Source organism: Phalaenopsis equestris, unplaced genomic scaffold (genome assembly GCF_001263595.1).
Source record: "Phalaenopsis equestris unplaced genomic scaffold, ASM126359v1 Scaffold000004, whole genome shotgun sequence".
Classification (NCBI taxonomy): Eukaryota; Viridiplantae; Streptophyta; class Magnoliopsida; order Asparagales; family Orchidaceae; genus Phalaenopsis; species Phalaenopsis equestris.
The window spans coordinates 206,583-225,179 of record NW_018164446.1 but is presented as its reverse complement, the minus strand read 5'-3'; the positions used below and the strand labels follow the sequence as shown (position 1 = coordinate 225,179).

The 18,597-nt window shown below is 33.8% G+C and overlaps 1 protein-coding gene across 1 annotated transcript in view; it reads left to right on the top strand.

Annotated features, from left to right (window-relative positions):
• The window catches only part of LOC110018170 (cytosolic isocitrate dehydrogenase [NADP]-like), a 103,665-nt gene extending 100,120 nt beyond the window's left edge, over nt 1-3,545 (top strand). Inside the window, exons 14-15 of the mRNA XM_020715384.1 lie at nt 2,717-2,839; nt 3,180-3,545. Coding sequence (XP_020571043.1) covers nt 2,717-2,839; nt 3,180-3,261 — 205 coding nt within the window. The 3' untranslated portion in view covers nt 3,262-3,545. The remainder of the gene's footprint in view (nt 1-2,716; nt 2,840-3,179) is intronic.
• Nucleotides 3,546-18,597: the final 15,052 nt, after the last annotated feature.

Here is an 18,597-nt window from a genome sequence, read left to right as displayed (position 1 = left end):
GAAAGATTGCCTACCTCTCAAATTATAGGTGTCTATTATTATGTATTTGAGTTATCTTGTTTGGTGTTATTAAATCAAAATATATGTTTGCCCTCGTTTATGGAAAAAAATTGGCCCAACTTCGTATCATAAGCTACACAATCTCAATTGTTGATTCTTAAATGTACAATAATGAAGCAATCTAAGTACTTCAGAATCTATTAAATTGATTGAGAAATATCATTCAAGAATTGAGGAGACTTTAGATGATGAACATTAGAAAGCTCTTCAAATGATCTTCTCAAATTAAGCTTAAAACTAATGTTTGATTCCATATACTGGCTAAGGAGTTAGAGGGATGTTTATATAGGCAAATAATGATGGCTACTGCAACCTCCATGTAATCTCTTGGAGTCCCTAAAATCATTAAATGCAAACTAGCCGTTAGACTTGAGTACTGAATGATTGTATGCATGATACCTTATTGTGTGTATAATCAATTCAAATTTTCGAAAATTTTGTTTTGCTCTTATGTATGATTACCAGTTAAGAGAATTTGATGTTCTTTGCTTGAGGATGGTGGCAGTGCAATACCTAACGTTTATATACATAATGGATTGTTAAATATAGTCATTGGATGAGCACATGTACAATGCACAATAATATATACAATTTTACAATAAATTATTTTTTAATAATTTTGTATAGCATCTCTCAATTATGATAAATTTATATATAATTTTGAACACAATTTCTTTAGTACTTATATTAAAAGAGTATTTTCTATTTCTAGCTCATGTGTTCATTGCTTATTGAGATTTTAGGTCAAAGCAAATTCAAACAATTTATAATGAGATCTAAACACACAGCTAGGTTAAAATAAACTTGGATAGATTTATGCACTTCAAGTTTTCATAAATAATCCTATTGAAGTACGACTCCAAGTGATCGAAGCTCCAAGCTAATCTAGTGAACACTATTATCCTCATCACGATTGTTGTTATATGAATAACTTGTAGAATCACTTAACAAAATATTAAATGTCATTACATATGATTTGTTATTACATAATATTTAGTCTTTAATTCAGTTATAACCATATATAAGTTATATGAGCTCATGGTGTCAATCGAAAGCACGTAATTGTGAGTTGCCTCTCGATGCCTTAATGTTCATACATCTTGTCGAAAGCACGTAATTGTGAGTTGCCTCTCGATGCCTTGATGTTCATACATCTTGTCATACTCAATAGATGTTCATACATCTTGTCAATTTTATTCTTTCCCAATATCACTTTGAAGCATCTTAATGTAGTTTCAACTTTATTACTTACGTCATTTAAACAATTTGAAATATAATGAATGCGTCAGATTTTTGCCTGATAAAAAGAACATAGTCAGAAGAGAGTAATCATCAATAAATAGGATAAAATGCTTATTTCAAATATGAGATGTTTTTGTAGGACCACATGTTAGTTTTTACCAGCTCTAAAGTTTGATTTCCTCTTCAAGCCTCTTCTTTTGGAATGATTGTTAGTGATGCCATCCGATTGTGCACACCCTTGACAGCATCATCTTCTCATGAATACTTGGAATGCTTTGTATTATATTCTTTTGAAATTGAATTTCATATTTTCAAATTTTAAGTGAGAAATCTTTTGTGCCATAATCATGACTTATCCACCATATTTTTTTTTTTAATTTCAACATCTTTAGTACATTTGAGAGTCCGAGAAGCCGTTATTCACCATTTTTTATTCATTGTGGAAATAGCCTCTTGTCCTTCTCTTAAAAAACAATTCATGCACCAACGTCAAAGTGAAGTGAATACCCATGCTCTACAAGTTGTTTAACTTTTCAAACTTTGATTTAAATCTAGAACCAAGAAAACATATTGAATAAATTTAGCCACCATTTTGGTTTGAATTGCAATAGTGCATTTTTCTTTCACCTCCACCAAGGCCCTACTGCCTAACATAACTTGAGAATATGATAACTTATATCTATATCAAGAACGATGTCATCATTTGCGGTCATGTGATGCCTGCAATTGCTGCCCACCAACCATTGATTTTTTTTTTAATATTTTTACTCGGCCACACTTTTTTACAGCCATAAAACAAGTTACCATCATCTCCTCAACAATAATCAGTGAGGTATCCTTTGTGTCCTCAATAACAACAATTTTACTTTCAAACTTTAAAGGAGGATTAATTAAAACTTTGTTTATTTAATCTCTTGCCTATCATTATCCTCACTCCTCATCTGATTGACAATATGAATGAGCTTGTTAGAACATTTTGTAGGAGGTTTCCTTCTCATTTATCATTAAATTTTCAAACTCTCTTCCTGCAAGAATGGAGTTTGACATTGCACCTATTGATTTCCTTGGTTTTCTTTTTTCGAAACCTCCTTGCTTTGCTTTTGTGGCCCTGATTGTCCTTTGAAAGTTTTATCTGAAACCCTTTGCTGACTATAGGGGAGGAACTTCCTTTTGAAAATGGATGATGATGTCGATTTTTGGATAATGCTACATTCCTATTATATTAAGAGGCCATAATCAAATAAAGTATTTTTAACTTCAGTTAAATTTTAGTCTTAATCCTCAATGGTTCATGCATAAACTGGTTTATAATTGTGATCCTTGATTGTATTGAATATCCATCTAACTGAAGTAGATGAAATTAAATTACTTGATTTGATTGAACAACCGGTTTCTGCTCTTACTGTTGTAACAGGGCAAAGTTGGATGATAATGCTCCATTGCTTGATTTCACTGAAAAGCTTGAAGCTGCCTGCATTGGTACCGTGGAGTCGGGAAAGATGACCAAAGACCTTGCGCTAATTGTCCATGGACCCAAGTAATGTTCACTTCCTTTGGCTTATAGTTTGGAAAATTTACATGCCTACCACCCAATTATTTGTCTTTACATGCCTCACACCTAAACTTTCAAATCTACACACAAAAATCATATCAAAAATAGCACTATTACCACTTCTTAAAAGTGAAATACACATTTTCATGCACATACATCTTCATGCATAGATTTATAGCACAAAAGTCAAGGTGTGCTATGCATGTAAATATGAAAGTTTAGGTGTGATTTATGTAAATACATATGAATTGTTTTCTCTGAATCTTGAATTCAATCATGTAGTCCCTTTGAAGTGAAGGAAAAGAAATATTTTTTTTGTATTTAGGGTAACCAGGCAACTGTATCTGAATACCGAGGAGTTCATTGATTCAGTAGCTGAGGAGCTGGAAAGAAGGCTATCTACCTAATCAACATTAGCTGATGAAAACACTTTTATTTGGTCCTGTAATAACTCCGCTCACCCCCAAGCTGGAATTTAACTTTCAAGACGAGTAAGGCTTCTCAAACCCCTAAACTTGATATAGTTTCTACACTTATCTCACTCGACTATGAAGGAGCATGAGCTTTGATAAGTTGGAAGATCAACGTTTCATTTTTATTTAAAATAAGAATGTAGTGTTGAGATGCTTGTCATCTTTTGCCGGATTTAAAGAGAAATTTCTCTCAAGATACAAACCATATGAGTTTTCATTTAAAGTAGCTTAAAATTTTGAGATCTGAGTTAAATGTTCATACTTTGTTCTTTAACAAGATTATTAGTATTAACTACTTTAATTAAAGTGATCCTGTTTCTATTGTTCTTTATCAAGCTTAATAGTATTAACTACTTCTAGCAAGCAAGTGGCTTAATCAATTATATTACTGGACGATTTATCAGCTTGTCCGGAGTTTCCGAACCCAACGAAGATTGTTGACCTCCATGTATATTTCAGATTTAATTTGTTTGGGCGTGAAAAAAAAAAAAAGGTAACATGCGAAGAATAAGACGATGCACATATTGAGTGCAAGTTAGTTTGATCATCTCGGAAGCGATACAAGTGTCTCCCATTCGCAAAGAAGATCGACATAGATGTGGCTAGCTCATGTATGAATGTGATAATGCAAACGCCGAGTTTAAACTAGATCAATTTTCGTCGGACTTTTCGGATTGACACATTTAAGTTTTGAGCATACTTCGGGTCTCCTTATGTGAAAGCAAAATATAATTATGTAAGAGGCAGACGATTTAAACTTTGAGACAAATGAAACCCATTCCTGAAGATGGTCAATGTTGACAAGCCTGAAATGTCAAAATTTGCTTGGTGAGACCCCGCACGAGCACAAAATGCGACAACTACCTATGCACCTCGCCAGGCTGACGACATGCATTTTTAAGGCGCTTAAATGATAAATATTATGAGCCATATATATTTATATATAATGATAATAATAATGATAATAATAATAATAAGTATAAAAAATAAAAATATTTAAATTATATTTTGCTTGGTGAGACCCCGCACGAGCACAAAATGCGACTACCTATACACCTCACTAGGCTGACGACCTCACTAGGCTGACGACATGCTCTTTTAAGGCGCTTAAATGATAAATATTATGAGCCTAAGTATAAAAAATAAAAATATTTAAATTATATTAGATTAAGCTAATCTTAGATTATATTATATATTTACTTTATATATATTAATGATATATATAATTATATATAACATTAATGATATTACTATTATATATAATTATACATGCAATATTATATATTTACTTTATATATATTAATGATATTACTATTATATATAATTAAACATTTAATAATTTCATTACAAATTAAAATACTAAAAAAAATTTATATCATCTCTCACATCCTCGATCAGCTCATTATGTACCTGTATGTGCATCTCTTCGAGAAAATATTATGAGCATTGTTCGAACGTAACTCTACGTAATCTTAATTTGGCATGTGGTCCACACTTATTTTTTAATTAACTTCATTAATAGTTGAGAAGCCCGACCTGAAAGGACTCAATATTGTGCTACATATGTTTCAAAAACTTTTTGCACATTTCAAATCTTGTTTTTAGGATTTCAACATTTTACGGTAGTATTTCTCACAGTCACCGATATTGATTCCGTTTTATGGCTTATTGTGTACTCACTTTGGGCACTGTTACTGACATTTCTCATCTATAAATCAACGTAGGGGACTTGACATTGATTCCGAGTGTAATATTTTTTCGAAGAAACAACATTCTCTTTATATTGAATACAACCATGTTGTAGTCCACATTTTGGCTTTAGATTAAATTTCTGACCATAATGTGTTGCCGAAACTTACTGCTTTGTGAAAGACACAAATCTAATTTTAATTGCTCTTTTCTTATTTTGAGAGCATATGTTTGTCTCCTCAACATGGTTGTATTTCAGTATTTCCTTCAGTACAATTATATTGTAGTGCACATTTTATATTTAAGTTTAAGATCATTATGTGTTGCCCAATCTTGTTATTATATGGTTAGAAACAAATATATTCGATATTAATTACATTTTTAATATTTTTAATAAATTTTTTTATTGAGTACAACCACTATTTCACTATTTTTTTTCTTGAATACAACATTATTTTAGGCACTGGGCTTAGCCCTGACATTCTAATCTTTTATTTTAAAGCATTTTTAATCTTCATTATATATTATTTAAGAATTTTTTTCCATATTTTCTTCACTACAATATGATTATATTTTACATTTCCCTTCAATACAATTAAATTGTAGTGCACATTTTGTTGTGTTTAAGTTTCTTATCATAATTTGTTGCTCAATCTTGGTACACACATGTATCTGATTGTATTGTAGTATAATATTTTTTTGTACAACCGCTATTTCACCATTTTTTTTTCTTGAATATAATTTTAATTTAGACATTGGGCTCTGCCATGACATTCTAATTTTGCATTTTAAAACATTTTGTCTTCATTAAATCTTGTTTAGGGATTTTGTTTATATTTTCTTAACTACAATATGGTTTTATTTCATATTTTTCTTCAGTTGAATCAAAATTGATAAGGGTGCGGGTGGGTGTGGGTGTCAAAGTCGGGCATCCTCTTCTAACGTTCTTCTTCGTTAGATAACACTTTGCACTTTGCTCCATGCCCATCGCGCTCGCCCTTTAAGTGGAGAGGGAGACTGTCCCTACCCTTAGTCGACCATTGCAATAAAGAGAATAAATTTTATTTATTAGTGCACATAACATATACTATGTAATAAAATAAAAACACAAGAATACATAATAAACATAAAACACATAAGTATGCGATATACAGGCAGCCGACACTGTAAAGTGCAAGATACATCTATTTTCACGATGGCAAAAGTAAAAGACTTTTTCCTTCATACCTGAATCTCGCATGAAACCTGTACCCATTTGCATCGTAAATTTTCCAGATTTTCACGATGCGGATAGGTCCCCAAGCAAGAACTATCAACCTCTGATCTGCCACTCCATTTCTCCAATCATGAATTTATTAATTTATACATAAGAAATCCTATGTCAATGAAAAACCTCATGTCACATGAGGAATGAATATGTCAATTTTAACTCACATGCATTGTAAACAACTAAGGAAGGTTATTCTCGATCTTCCTCGTATCATCATTTCAACTAAATTTAACAAATCCATGAATAAACTGTTCACACATTGAAATATCATTGAAATAGTTAATCATGACAATTGTTCATATAAATGAGTTAAAAATTATAATAAAAAATTTTCTTAATAAATGGTTGTACTTCGTCGCAATTGAGAAGAACAAAAAGTGTCACTTCTCAAAGTTCCTAATCATTAATGTAAAGTGATGTGCACCTCCCAAATGCTTCACCGAACTACTGGAAAACATAGAGTCAATGGTGGCACCTAACCCAATGACTCTTTCATGGACTCTTCTTCCATGAAATAATAAGAGTAGAATGTAGTTGTCTCTTGCAGTAAAAGTGCTTCACATATCGATCTTTTGGGCCAGGCCTTATTCTTCACAGTTCTCTACAGTTTATTAAAAAATCTAAAAAATAAATATTGCTCAATACAAATTGCTAATATTCTTTATAAATGAGTGACTAACTATCTAGTCCCAATGCAATTAAGCTCAAATGGATACATCCAACGGTACTGTATTGGACCTTCAATTAATGACTCATGGGTAACCATCAAGTTGAAGAAATTAGGCAAAAATATTCTCTCAAGCTTACAAAGTGTTACAAGAATGTTTGCATCTAGCTGATGTATGTCATCAAGCTTCAAACGAGGTGCACATAATTCCATGAAAAACACACTATCTTCAATCAATGAATTAAGGACTTCACTTGTTAGACAACCAAATGCAGTTGACATCAAATTTTATAAAAAAATATGACAGTCTTGACATTTCATTCAAAAGATTTTTCCATCACCTACATGAAGCAATGGCTGAAATTCGAAGCATACTCACTCGAGAATTTTAGTGATTGGAGCCACTCACAAATTGTTCTTCCCTAGGACAAACTGAGGGAATATTTTGCCTTGGGCTTAATGAGCTTGCCGACAACAGTTTCTTGGATCTCCAACTCCCACCTTTTGCATATCTCCTTCAAATTAAGTCTGAAATTCACTTTTTCCTTTGTTTTTTCATTAACATCCATCATAGTGTTGAAGATATTATCAAAGAATTTTTTTTTGTATGTGCATGACATCTAGATTGTGTCTTATCATGTTATTCTTCTAATAAGACATATCCCAAAAAGTTGGCTTCTTTGTCCAACTATGAGTGACACCAAATTCGGGTGGATGATGTGAAGAAAGGCCAGGGCATATAGTAATATTTGAAATGTTATTAACAATCTGCATTATATCTTCCTCAGATATTCTTGGAGGTGGCAAGGTTTTCTCAATTTTATTTCTTCTGAATGCATTTTTGTTCCTTCTAAAGGGACGTTCAATATCTAGAAACATTCGATGACATTCAAACCATGAAATCTTCCTGTTATGCTGAAGTGTAAATGCCTTAGATGAATTCAAGCAATATTGGCAGACTAGCATTTCCTACAGTGCTCCACCCATATAGCATTTTATATGCAGGAAAATCACTTATTTTTCACATTAATATTGCTTTCATCAGGAAATTGTGTTTCCTAGAGATGTTGTACGTCATGAAGCCTACTTCCCAAAGAATTTGTAACTCATATATCAACGACTACAAATATACATCAATCCTCCCTTTAGGGCTACTGGGACCAGATATAATCAATGTCAGGAAGAAGAAATGGGTTTTTATGCACATCTCAAGTGACAGATTGTATGGTGTAACAATTACCGACCAACAAGAGTAGGGCCATGTGGTCTGACCGTACGATGTGAAGCAGTGAAAACTTAAACCTAGCCGAATATTACGTTCCTCTACAACAAACTCAAGATATGAGCGATCAAAAGATTTCCACGCCTCCCCATCTGCTGGATGACTCATTGAGTTATTTTCTCCTAATCGGCTCTGATGCTACGTCATATGTGGAGCTGTACGCATAGAATTGTATAGCCTCTGTAGACTTGGAATAAGTGGTAGGTAAAAGAGTTGCTTAAACAAAACTTCCTTTTGCCTCTTACTTTTTCTGCTTTGAGGCTTAAATCTAAGAGAATTAGAAAAATTGCATTGAGTCTCCATCACACTACTCTTGTGATATAACATACTTTTGTTTCCACAATAACCAATCTTCTCTAATTTATGCCTTAACATGGACTCCAAATTTTTCATCATATATAACTCATCAGGGACTGAATTTTCAGGTGGATTAGTCTCTTTCAACAGTCCTGCAATCTAATTAAAGCACTCTCAAAGCATGTTGTACTCTGTTTTGATTTTTAGCATTCTAAGAGCTACAAATGACTCAAAATGAGACGTGTAACTATTCCATTTGGTGCCTTTGAGCAGTACTCAATAAATCATAAAAAGTTTGTCCTCAGAATTTGGTGCCTCTACCTGCTACACTTGGCTCAATTAATGATGTCTTGTTATATCAAAGATTATTTCTTCAAATCAGGAGCGGAGCTGAATGTTATAAGATCAACCTCCCCATGTGAAGTTTAAATCCAGCAATCTGACTGCAATCCCTGATAGTATAAATCATATTTCACTTCTTCATGAATTAGGTGTGCTCCATTTCTGTGTTTCGAACATGAACTTTGAAACCTTCTCTCATATAGGTAAACCAGCAGTTGAGAAAAATTGATATATTTGTGTTTTGACACCATTCAAGAACTCCAGGGTGTTCCCTTTTCTATCTGAATAAAGTCTGTTGTACATCCACGATCTCGATGTACGAATATCCATGTGTACCTTCAAACATGAGAATAATAAAACATTATAAAATACATTCAACTTAATACAATATATTTAATTATTTTAGTAGATATAGTGGCCGATTGGTAACAAAAGGTGATGAAACCTGACAATAATCAACATATTTTAAAAGGAGTGAACGTTTTAGATAGCTTTGAAGTCAGAACGTTAACAATCTGATGATGTTGTTAGGGTTGTTGAAGACTGATTATTGATGAAAATTTTTCCATATTTTCATTTAATCTTGGTTGTCATTATAACTACAAAAATACTTTCACGAGCATTATTTTTTCAAATTTTCTTTACAAGTATAAAACCACTTACTCATCTAAGTATTCTCATCTCAACAACTCTTACTAAACCACTTTCACATGATGTTTTAAAAGTTTAGTTAAAAGTTACGGGGATGAGGATGCTTAAGTTTTTCGTTGACTCTTCACTCGGAGACAAAATATAACAAAAATATATTTGTGCAAATGCTAGTGTAGTTATAGTGGCATACAATATTAGAGGGAGTCGTCCTAATGGATTGAGAATAAATGTTCGACCAATAATGATCTTTGATGGAACTAACATTACTAAAATGTCAAATGATTCGACTTGTAGTAGATCTGATTTTCAGATCTAATATTGTCTGTTACCATAGCTACACCAAGCCTTGCACGAGTTTATTTCCTTCGCATTTTATTTTTCAAATGGAAAATCAACCATAACACTAAGCATGCTCATTACTGCAAACCCCAACTTGATCGACTGCACACCTAGAAATATGTTCTTAGAAGGAGATATTTCATATGATGTAAGATTTTTCATTGCAACCTCAAGTGCGAAGTTTAATTTCCACAACCAAAATAAAAATTCACATCGAAATCTATGTTTCCAGTTCCAAAGTGAAAATTTACTCCAAAATCTAATTTGCAATGCCAAGATGAGAATTGCAACAATGAAATTTAGATTTTGATGTTAATTTCTATCTTGGAACTGACAAATTAAATTTTGACGTAAATTTCCATTCTAGTTGTGAAAATTAGATTTCGTAGTGAAAGATGCAGTGAAAACTCTTACATTATATGAAATATTTTCTTTTAAAAACATATTTTCAGGTGTGTAGTCAATCGCGTAGCTGCTACAGTGACAAGAATGTTTAGTTCTATGGCTGGCTTTACATGTGATGGGGTTGAAGTAGCCACAGTTGTAGACAATATTAGAAAGAACATCATGATGTCTAAATAAACATTTGGAATTACTTTTTCTTAATACGAAAAAATAAGTAATGCTAAAAAATTGTCTGATTTTAATTTTGACTCATATTTCTTTAGAGCCGACAATAATTAAGCTCGAAATCAGGATATTAATAGCCTATTGAGGCTGTTAAGGGGCTCTCAAAGATAGATAATCGATGAATATTTATCAATATTTTATCTCTAATTTTGTCAGTCACCATAACTACACCAACTCATTCACGAGTATATTTCATTCACATTTTCTCTACAAGTGTAAATCTAGTGATTCATATGAGGTTTGTGATTGATATTTCACTTGGAGACAAAATATGAAATAAATATATGTGTGAGAGAGCTGGTGTAGCTGCAGTGGAATACACTATTAGAGGGAGACGCCTTAATTAATTACAAGTCAATGTTCTATCGTTTAATGATCTTTGACAGAACTATCATTACTAAGATATTAAGTGATTATCATTTTTTGAACTAAATCCTATTCCGGATTTGACACATACCTCAGGATTTGATAATTCCAGATTTGCAAGATTTAATAAAACTCATTCAAACTAAATCCTACTTTCAACCAAACAACCCTGTAATCTAAAGGCCAACATTTTGGCCATAGAACAGTGCAGTTCTCACCACCATATAATAAAATTTTTCTTTAAGTCTAAGTAGTATTTTCTATCACATAATCGGTCGGATGCATTCCTCCACTTCAACCAACCAACTTGAAATATACTAATCAAATCACCATCTATATCAGCTAAACGTTGAATGAGAGATCCAAGATATCTAAAACGTTAACACATTTTAATGATTTGATCACCCATATTTACAATTCTACCACTAGAGTTACTACCACTAAAATTACATTTCATGTATTCAGTTCTAAATCTACTCAAACAAAGGCCTTAGACTCCAATGTTGACCTCCGTAAATTAAGGGGGTGTTTGGTATGATCTTCTTAACAGGATTTATGTTAGATTTAACTAAAATCCAACCAAACACAAAAAATAAGTTGGATAAATCCGTTGTTAAGTTAAATCCAATTTAAGTTGTTTTGTTTATTAAATCTGGATTTACTAAGAGTCTGTTTAGAGTAGCTGCAGCTTATCCAACTTATCTAGATAAGCAGCATATCCTGATAAGCTACTGGTCAATAACTGATCCTCATAAACTGACTATCTGTTTGAGACAGTTGTTTGAAAATAGCTAATTTGCAACAGTTTGGGGATAAATGATTATTCTGCCTCTGTTAAGTACTGTTGTTTGCAACAGAACTGTCTTGACAATATATTTCATACTAGAGAAGCAGAAAATCCTGTTATATAATTAGTAATATAGTTTATAAATAATATATAACTATTTAATTTATAATATAGTAAATTAATATTTATAGGACTATTTATAAATTAATATATAACTATTTAATTTAATATATATAGTAATATAAAAAGTTATGTATAAAGTAAATTAAATTAATTTAAGTATTATAAATTTAACTTTATGTTTCACATTTATACATTTTAAATTAATTTAAGTATTATAATTTTAACTTTATGTTTAACAACAAACCAAGGAATGATTAGCAGATGGTATGGATGACAAACCAAATTGACGTGCAGGGTCGGCATCTCTGGTTTCTCGGCACCCTCCGTCTTGAGCTTATGGATGGCCTCCGCTTTGGCCTCCACGGCAGCCTGCTTCCCGGCCAGGTTGCACCGCAGGGTTTTCTCAGAGTTGGAGACTTCCATATACAGTGCAACGACAGTAGATAAGTGGCGGAACATTAGGAGTGCGTGAGTGATAAGGGTTTTAGAATGGATTGGGGATCTGTAAGTGGAGAAGAGTGGAGTGGAGGGAAGCATTTGAAGAAAACAAAGAAATAGCGTGGAGGTTTTTGGGCAAGGAAAACTTGACGAAGAGGGCACGGAGGTACGTTTTCAATTCCAAATGCGGGTTGCAGGGTTCGTCCCGTGGCAAGCGTTTAATACAAATTAAAATGGGCTTATTGTAGCATGCAGTCCGAACGGAGAAACCAAACATATGAGCTGTGATTTCAAAACGCATAAGCTTTAAATATGCTGCGCCAAACGAACCCTAAATCAACTTATTAGTTGGATTTAACGGATTCAGTGTAGGAAAAAAAATTTTAACGCTTCAATGCATCTAACTGAATTTAGGCCCCATTTGGGGCGGCGATCAGGGTGTGACGCGACTTCAAGTCGCGGTTTCAAGTTGTCTGGGGCATCGATTCGAACATGTCATGGTGCATTTTAAGTAAAATGCAGGTCTCGGGTTCGACACCACTGCCCGCGTTTCTTATGTTATCTATTACCGTGGGTGCCCCTATGCGATCCCTCATTTCGTCATCTGCCCTAACCGAAGGTGCGATCTCTCTCTTTCTCTATGGTCTCTAGGTTCCTTGTCTGGCCTAACCTCTCATTTCGGACTCTGGTATCCATTTCCCTATCCTTTCTCACGTAAGTTGTTTTGGTTTATCATTTCTGTTGGATGTTGATGTCTATGTTGGATTTTTTTTATGTCTCCATTGCTTTTTGATGGTAATGATGGAGGCGGTGGTATTAGTGTTTCCCTATCTGTTTGTTCTAATGGAGGCGATGGAGTTATTATTTTGATAGTGGTGAATTTGTTGTGTAGGTGTATTCGCTTCTGTTTATTATGATGGAAGCGGTGTTGTTATTGTTGTGATGGAGGTGTGCATGAACCATTGTTTCTTGATGGGATCAATTTTTCATAGTAGAAAAGAGGGATCAATTTATGCAATGTGAAGAGCATTTCACTTTAACTTGTTTTTATAATTTTTTGTTGTTTGGTGTTTTTTCAAAAAAAAGATTGATGGATTGTTTCATCATGATCATGCAAACCCAATTTCAAAGATTATGGTAAAAACAATTCTTTTCACATATAGAAACTTCATGGAATGAAACATTACATCACAAGGCATCACGAAATTTCTTCGAAAGAATATTATGCATTGATAGACCTTGTGTTTACTTTGAAGAATCCTATAAGAAATGCCTCAAAAATACATTTTTATTGATCATAATTATCATGATCACTTTCACCACTGCTAGGAGACAAATGAATGGATTGTTTCATCATACTCATGCAAATCCAATTTCAAAGATTATGGCAAAAAGAAATTATTTTCCCCCACTCAAACTTCATGGAGTGAAGCATTACATCACAAAGCATCACAAAATTTCTTTGAGAGAATATTATGTGTTGATAGGCATTGGGTTTACTTTGAAAAATTTTATAAGAAATGTCTCAATAGTACATTTTCATTGATCATCATTGTCATGATCATTATCACCACTGCTAGGAGATAAATAGATGGATTGCTTTATCATGCTCATAAAAACCTAATTTCAAAGATTATAGTTAAAATTTTTTTTTTCACCCACATAAACTTCATGGGGTGAAGAATTACATCACAGAGCATCACAAATTTTCTTTGAGAGAATATTATGCATTGATAGACCTTGATTTTACTTTGAAAAATTCTATAAGAAATTTCTCAAAAGTACATTTTCGTTGATCATCAATGACATGATAACTATCACCACTGCTAGGAGACAAATAGATGTATTGCTTCATCATGCTCGTGTAAACCTAAATTCAAAGATTATGGTAAAATGAAATTCTTTTCACCCACATAAACTTCATTGAGTGAACCATTACATCACAGAGCATCACGAAATCTCTTTGAGAGAATATTATGCATTGATAGGCCTTGGGTTTACTTTAAAAAATTCTATAAGAAATGCCTCAAAAGTACATTTTCATTGATCATCTTTGCCATGATCACTATCATCATTGCTAGGAGACAAATATGGATTGCTTCATCATACTTATGCTAACCCGGTTTCAAAGATTTTGGTAAAAAGAAATTCTTTTCACACATAGAAACTTCATGTAGTGAAGCATTACACCACAAAGCAACATGAAATTTCTTTGAGAGAATATTATGTATTGATAGGACTTCTGTTTACTTTAAAAAATTCTATAAGAAATGCCTCAAAAGTACATTTCATTGATCATCATTGTCAAAATCACTATCACCACTACTAAGAGAAATACATTGATTGCTTCATCATGCTAATGCTAACACAATTTCAAAGATTTTGGTAAAAAGAAATTCTTTTCGCGCAAAGAAACTTCATAGAGTGAAGCATTACACCAGAAAGCAACATGAAATTTCTTTGAGAGAATATATGCATTTATAGGTCTTGTGTTTATTTTGAAAAATTCTATAAGAAATGACTCAAAAGTACATTTCATTGATCATCGTTGCCATGGTCACTACCACCACTGCTAGGAGAAAAATACATGGATCGCTTCATCATGCTCATGCTAACCCAATTTCAAAGATTTTGGTACAGCGTTATTCTTTTCACAAACAAAAATTTCATGCAATGAATCATTACACCACAAAGCATCACAAAATTTCTTTGGGAGAACATTATGCATTGATAGGCATTGTGTTTACTTTGAAAAATTCTATAAGAAATGCCTCAAAAGTACATTTCATTGATCATCATTGTCAAAATCACTATCACCACTACTAAGAGAAATACATTGATTGCTTCATCATGCTAATGCTAACACAATTTCAAAGATTTTGGTAAAAAGAAATTCTTTTCGCGCAAAGAAACTTCATAGAGTGAAGCATTACACCAGAAAGCAACATGAAATTTCTTTGAGAGAATATATGCATTTATAGGTCTTGTGTTTATTTTGAAAAATTCTATAAGAAATGACTCAAAAGTACATTTCATTGATCATCGTTGCCATGGTCACTACCACCACTGCTAGGAGAAAAATACATGGATCGCTTCATCATGCTCATGCTAACCCAATTTCAAAGATTTTGGTACAGCGTTATTCTTTTCACAAACAAAAATTTCATGCAATGAATCATTACACCACAAAGCATCACAAAATTTCTTTGGGAGAACATTATGCATTGATAGGCATTGTGTTTACTTTGCAAAATTCTATAAGAAATGCCTCAAAAGTACTTTTGCATTGATCATCATTGTCATGATCATTGTCACTACTACTAAAAGAAATATACATGGATTGCTTCATCATGCTCATGCAAACCCAATTTCAAAGATTTTAGTAAAAGAAAATTCTTTTCACACACAAAACTTCTCAGAGTGAAGCATTACACCACTGAGTGCCACAAAATTTCTTTGAGAGAATATTATGCATTGGTTGTGGTTCTTTGGGATGGGTTGTGCTTTGTGGTGGCTATTGTTGTGGTGTGGCTATGGGCTATAAGTTGTGTTTCTATGGTGGTTGTGGGTTGGGTTGGTGGCTGTGGGGTGGCTGGGGTTGGCTCTATGGTAGTGGGTTGAGGTGTTGTGGCCGTGGCTTTGGGGTGGTGTCTGTGCTTCTGGTGGCTGTGGGCTTCGATGGTGGTCTGTGGGTTGTGTGGTGGTTATGTGTTCTATATCTCTATGAGTTGGGTCTGTGGGTGGCTGTGGGTTTGGATGGTGGCTGCAGGTTGTGTGGTGTAGTTGAGTTTGCATGGGGGGTCTGTGGTTGTGGCTTTGGGGTGGTGTCTGTGCTTCAGGTGGTTGTGGTCGACTTTGTGTTGGTTGTAAGTTGTGGTTCTTTGGGCTAGGTTGTGCTTTGTCGTGGCTATTAGTTGTGGTGATGACAGTGTGTTGTGGTTCTTTGTGGTTCTATGGTGGTTGTGGTTGGCTATGGGTGTGTGTGTGTGTGTGGTGGGTGTGGGTGTGTGTGGAGGTGGGGTGTGTGTGTGTTGTTTGGAGCTGCGGTTTTGGGGGTATGTGTGGTGGTTGTTGGTGGTTTGGGGTTGTGGTTGTGGGTGTGTGTGTGGTTTGAGGATGTCATTTGTCTCAAATGAAAAATATGAGAAGGGGATAAGGTTTGTTCTTTGGTTGATCTGAAATATTAATGTTTTTCTTTTTTCTTTGGTAGTAATGCAATGGTTAAGTCCAAAGAAGTCGGATCATCGACAATGTGGCGTAGGAAAGCCACAGTCATTTTTTACGATCTGTCTTAAGAAGGTTGAGTTGGGAAATAGACCCACCACTTATTTTAATAAAAAAAGTGTGTTAAAATATTATGAAGAAGTTCAAGGAAATGATAGGAAGAAAGCACGATAGGTTGAAATTTAAGAACAAGTGGAATCAACTGAATAAGGATTGGAAATAATGAAAGGAACTAAAATGAGGATTCATGAGCTTGGGTTGGGATCCAGCGAAGCGGACAATAGATGCTTCGAAGGACTGATGGACTGAGAAATTAGAGGTAATAACTTATCCAATAATCTATACTTTTTCTAACTAAGTTATTTTAAGCAATAAACTTGTTCGTACGTTGCAGGTAGTGTCGGCCGCCAAAAAAATCAAATTCAATGGAATTGACCTTAAGCTTGAGGAGAAGTTGGATCGTATGTTCAGTGGGGTTGTTGCAACGGACACTCATGAGTTTACCCCAAGTGAGCATGGGTTTGTAAGCATATTAGAGGAATTGTGGACTGAGCAATAGAGTGGGTCTGGTGAAGGCCCCATCCTAAACCAAAAAGAGTTGGATTCCATATGCTGGTCAAAACGTCCTAATGTGGAGAAAAGTAAAAAAGGAGCTGTGTTCGTCAGAAGCCAAATAATAAAACTGGTGGATGCATGCATAATTCATGTTGATACTTCACATGACACCTTCATAGATGACTTTCTCAGAGTTCTGGAGATATCCCAAAGTTTATGGGGATAAGCCATTGTATTTGAACTCTTTGAAGTTATTGGAGGACCCAAACCCCAGATAGATATTCATGAAGATGTCGTAGGGTTGTCTATTTACATTTTTTTATTGACAACTTGGACAATTGATTTTGTGGAGATTGTTTAGTAGCTTTGTTTTTTTTTTTTCTTTTTTTTGTGAAATATCTAATTTGAATGTTTTTCTTTCTAGCACGAACAATCTATATGTTGCTCTATATTTAGTTCTTTTCATTATACTCTATCTTTAAATTTTAGATGTTCTCTTAACGTCACCTGATTCACACATATAAGCTGAACATAACACTTCCTTAGCATGGACTCATAAAGAGAGAGCATGAGAAGAAAGATTACGACGATTATATGTTTGTTGTATGAATACACAACTCATACATCGATCAAACTCCATGCAAGACATCCACTTTTATGGGGGATAAAAGTGTGTTGGGGAGCTACTACAAGGACATCCCACACGATTCAGTAGCATGTGCCCTATGACACAACCTATATTTATGTATCTGCTTGACAAAATACATAGCTATCATGGACTACAAGGCTACTTAAAGATGACAAGTGAAGTGTTAGCAATAACCCTCTACATTCTATCACATAATAAATCAATGAGAAGAGAGATGAAGAGATTCCAACATTCATCGAAGACAATTAACAAATATTTCTTAATGAGTTTGAAAGATCTTGTTAGTTTGTCGGCACAGATTCTTATGCTAGATAATCTAACATTCTGGTCGACTCCAACAAAAATTGCAAATGACCAGTGGTATATGTCATTTTTTAAGGTAAATCTTTTTAACACATCACAATTAGAAGTCAAAATGAGTTTCGTGCTTATCACAACTTTATTTAATCTTGTCAGAATTGCATTGAAGCGATTGATGGATCCCACATGTATGCACGTGTATCCAATAAAAAAAAGAACACATACATTGGACGATGTGAATCACCCACACAAAATATAATGCCCGTATGTGACTTTAATATGTTTTACTTTTGTGATGACTGGTTGAAAAGACAGTGCACATGATAGCTGTATTTTTGTTTTTGTGACAAAGAACCAAAGACACAGCTTGCCTCACTCACCCCCAGGTTTGTTAAGCTATCAACCATAGTCATTTTTTTCTTTAAGGTTTTTTACTAATTATTGTATTTAGGACAACTAAATATTACTTGGTCGATGCTGGATATCCCCTACAGAGGGGTATCTGAAGTCATTTCCTGATACGAATATCATATTCCTAATTTCGAAAGATCCAGTGGTGTTGCTTGAGGCTTGAAGGAAATGTGTAACAAAATGCACTCCTCAGCACGCAGTGTAATTGAAAGAATAGTTAGGGTGAGGAAAAAGAAATAGATCATACTGC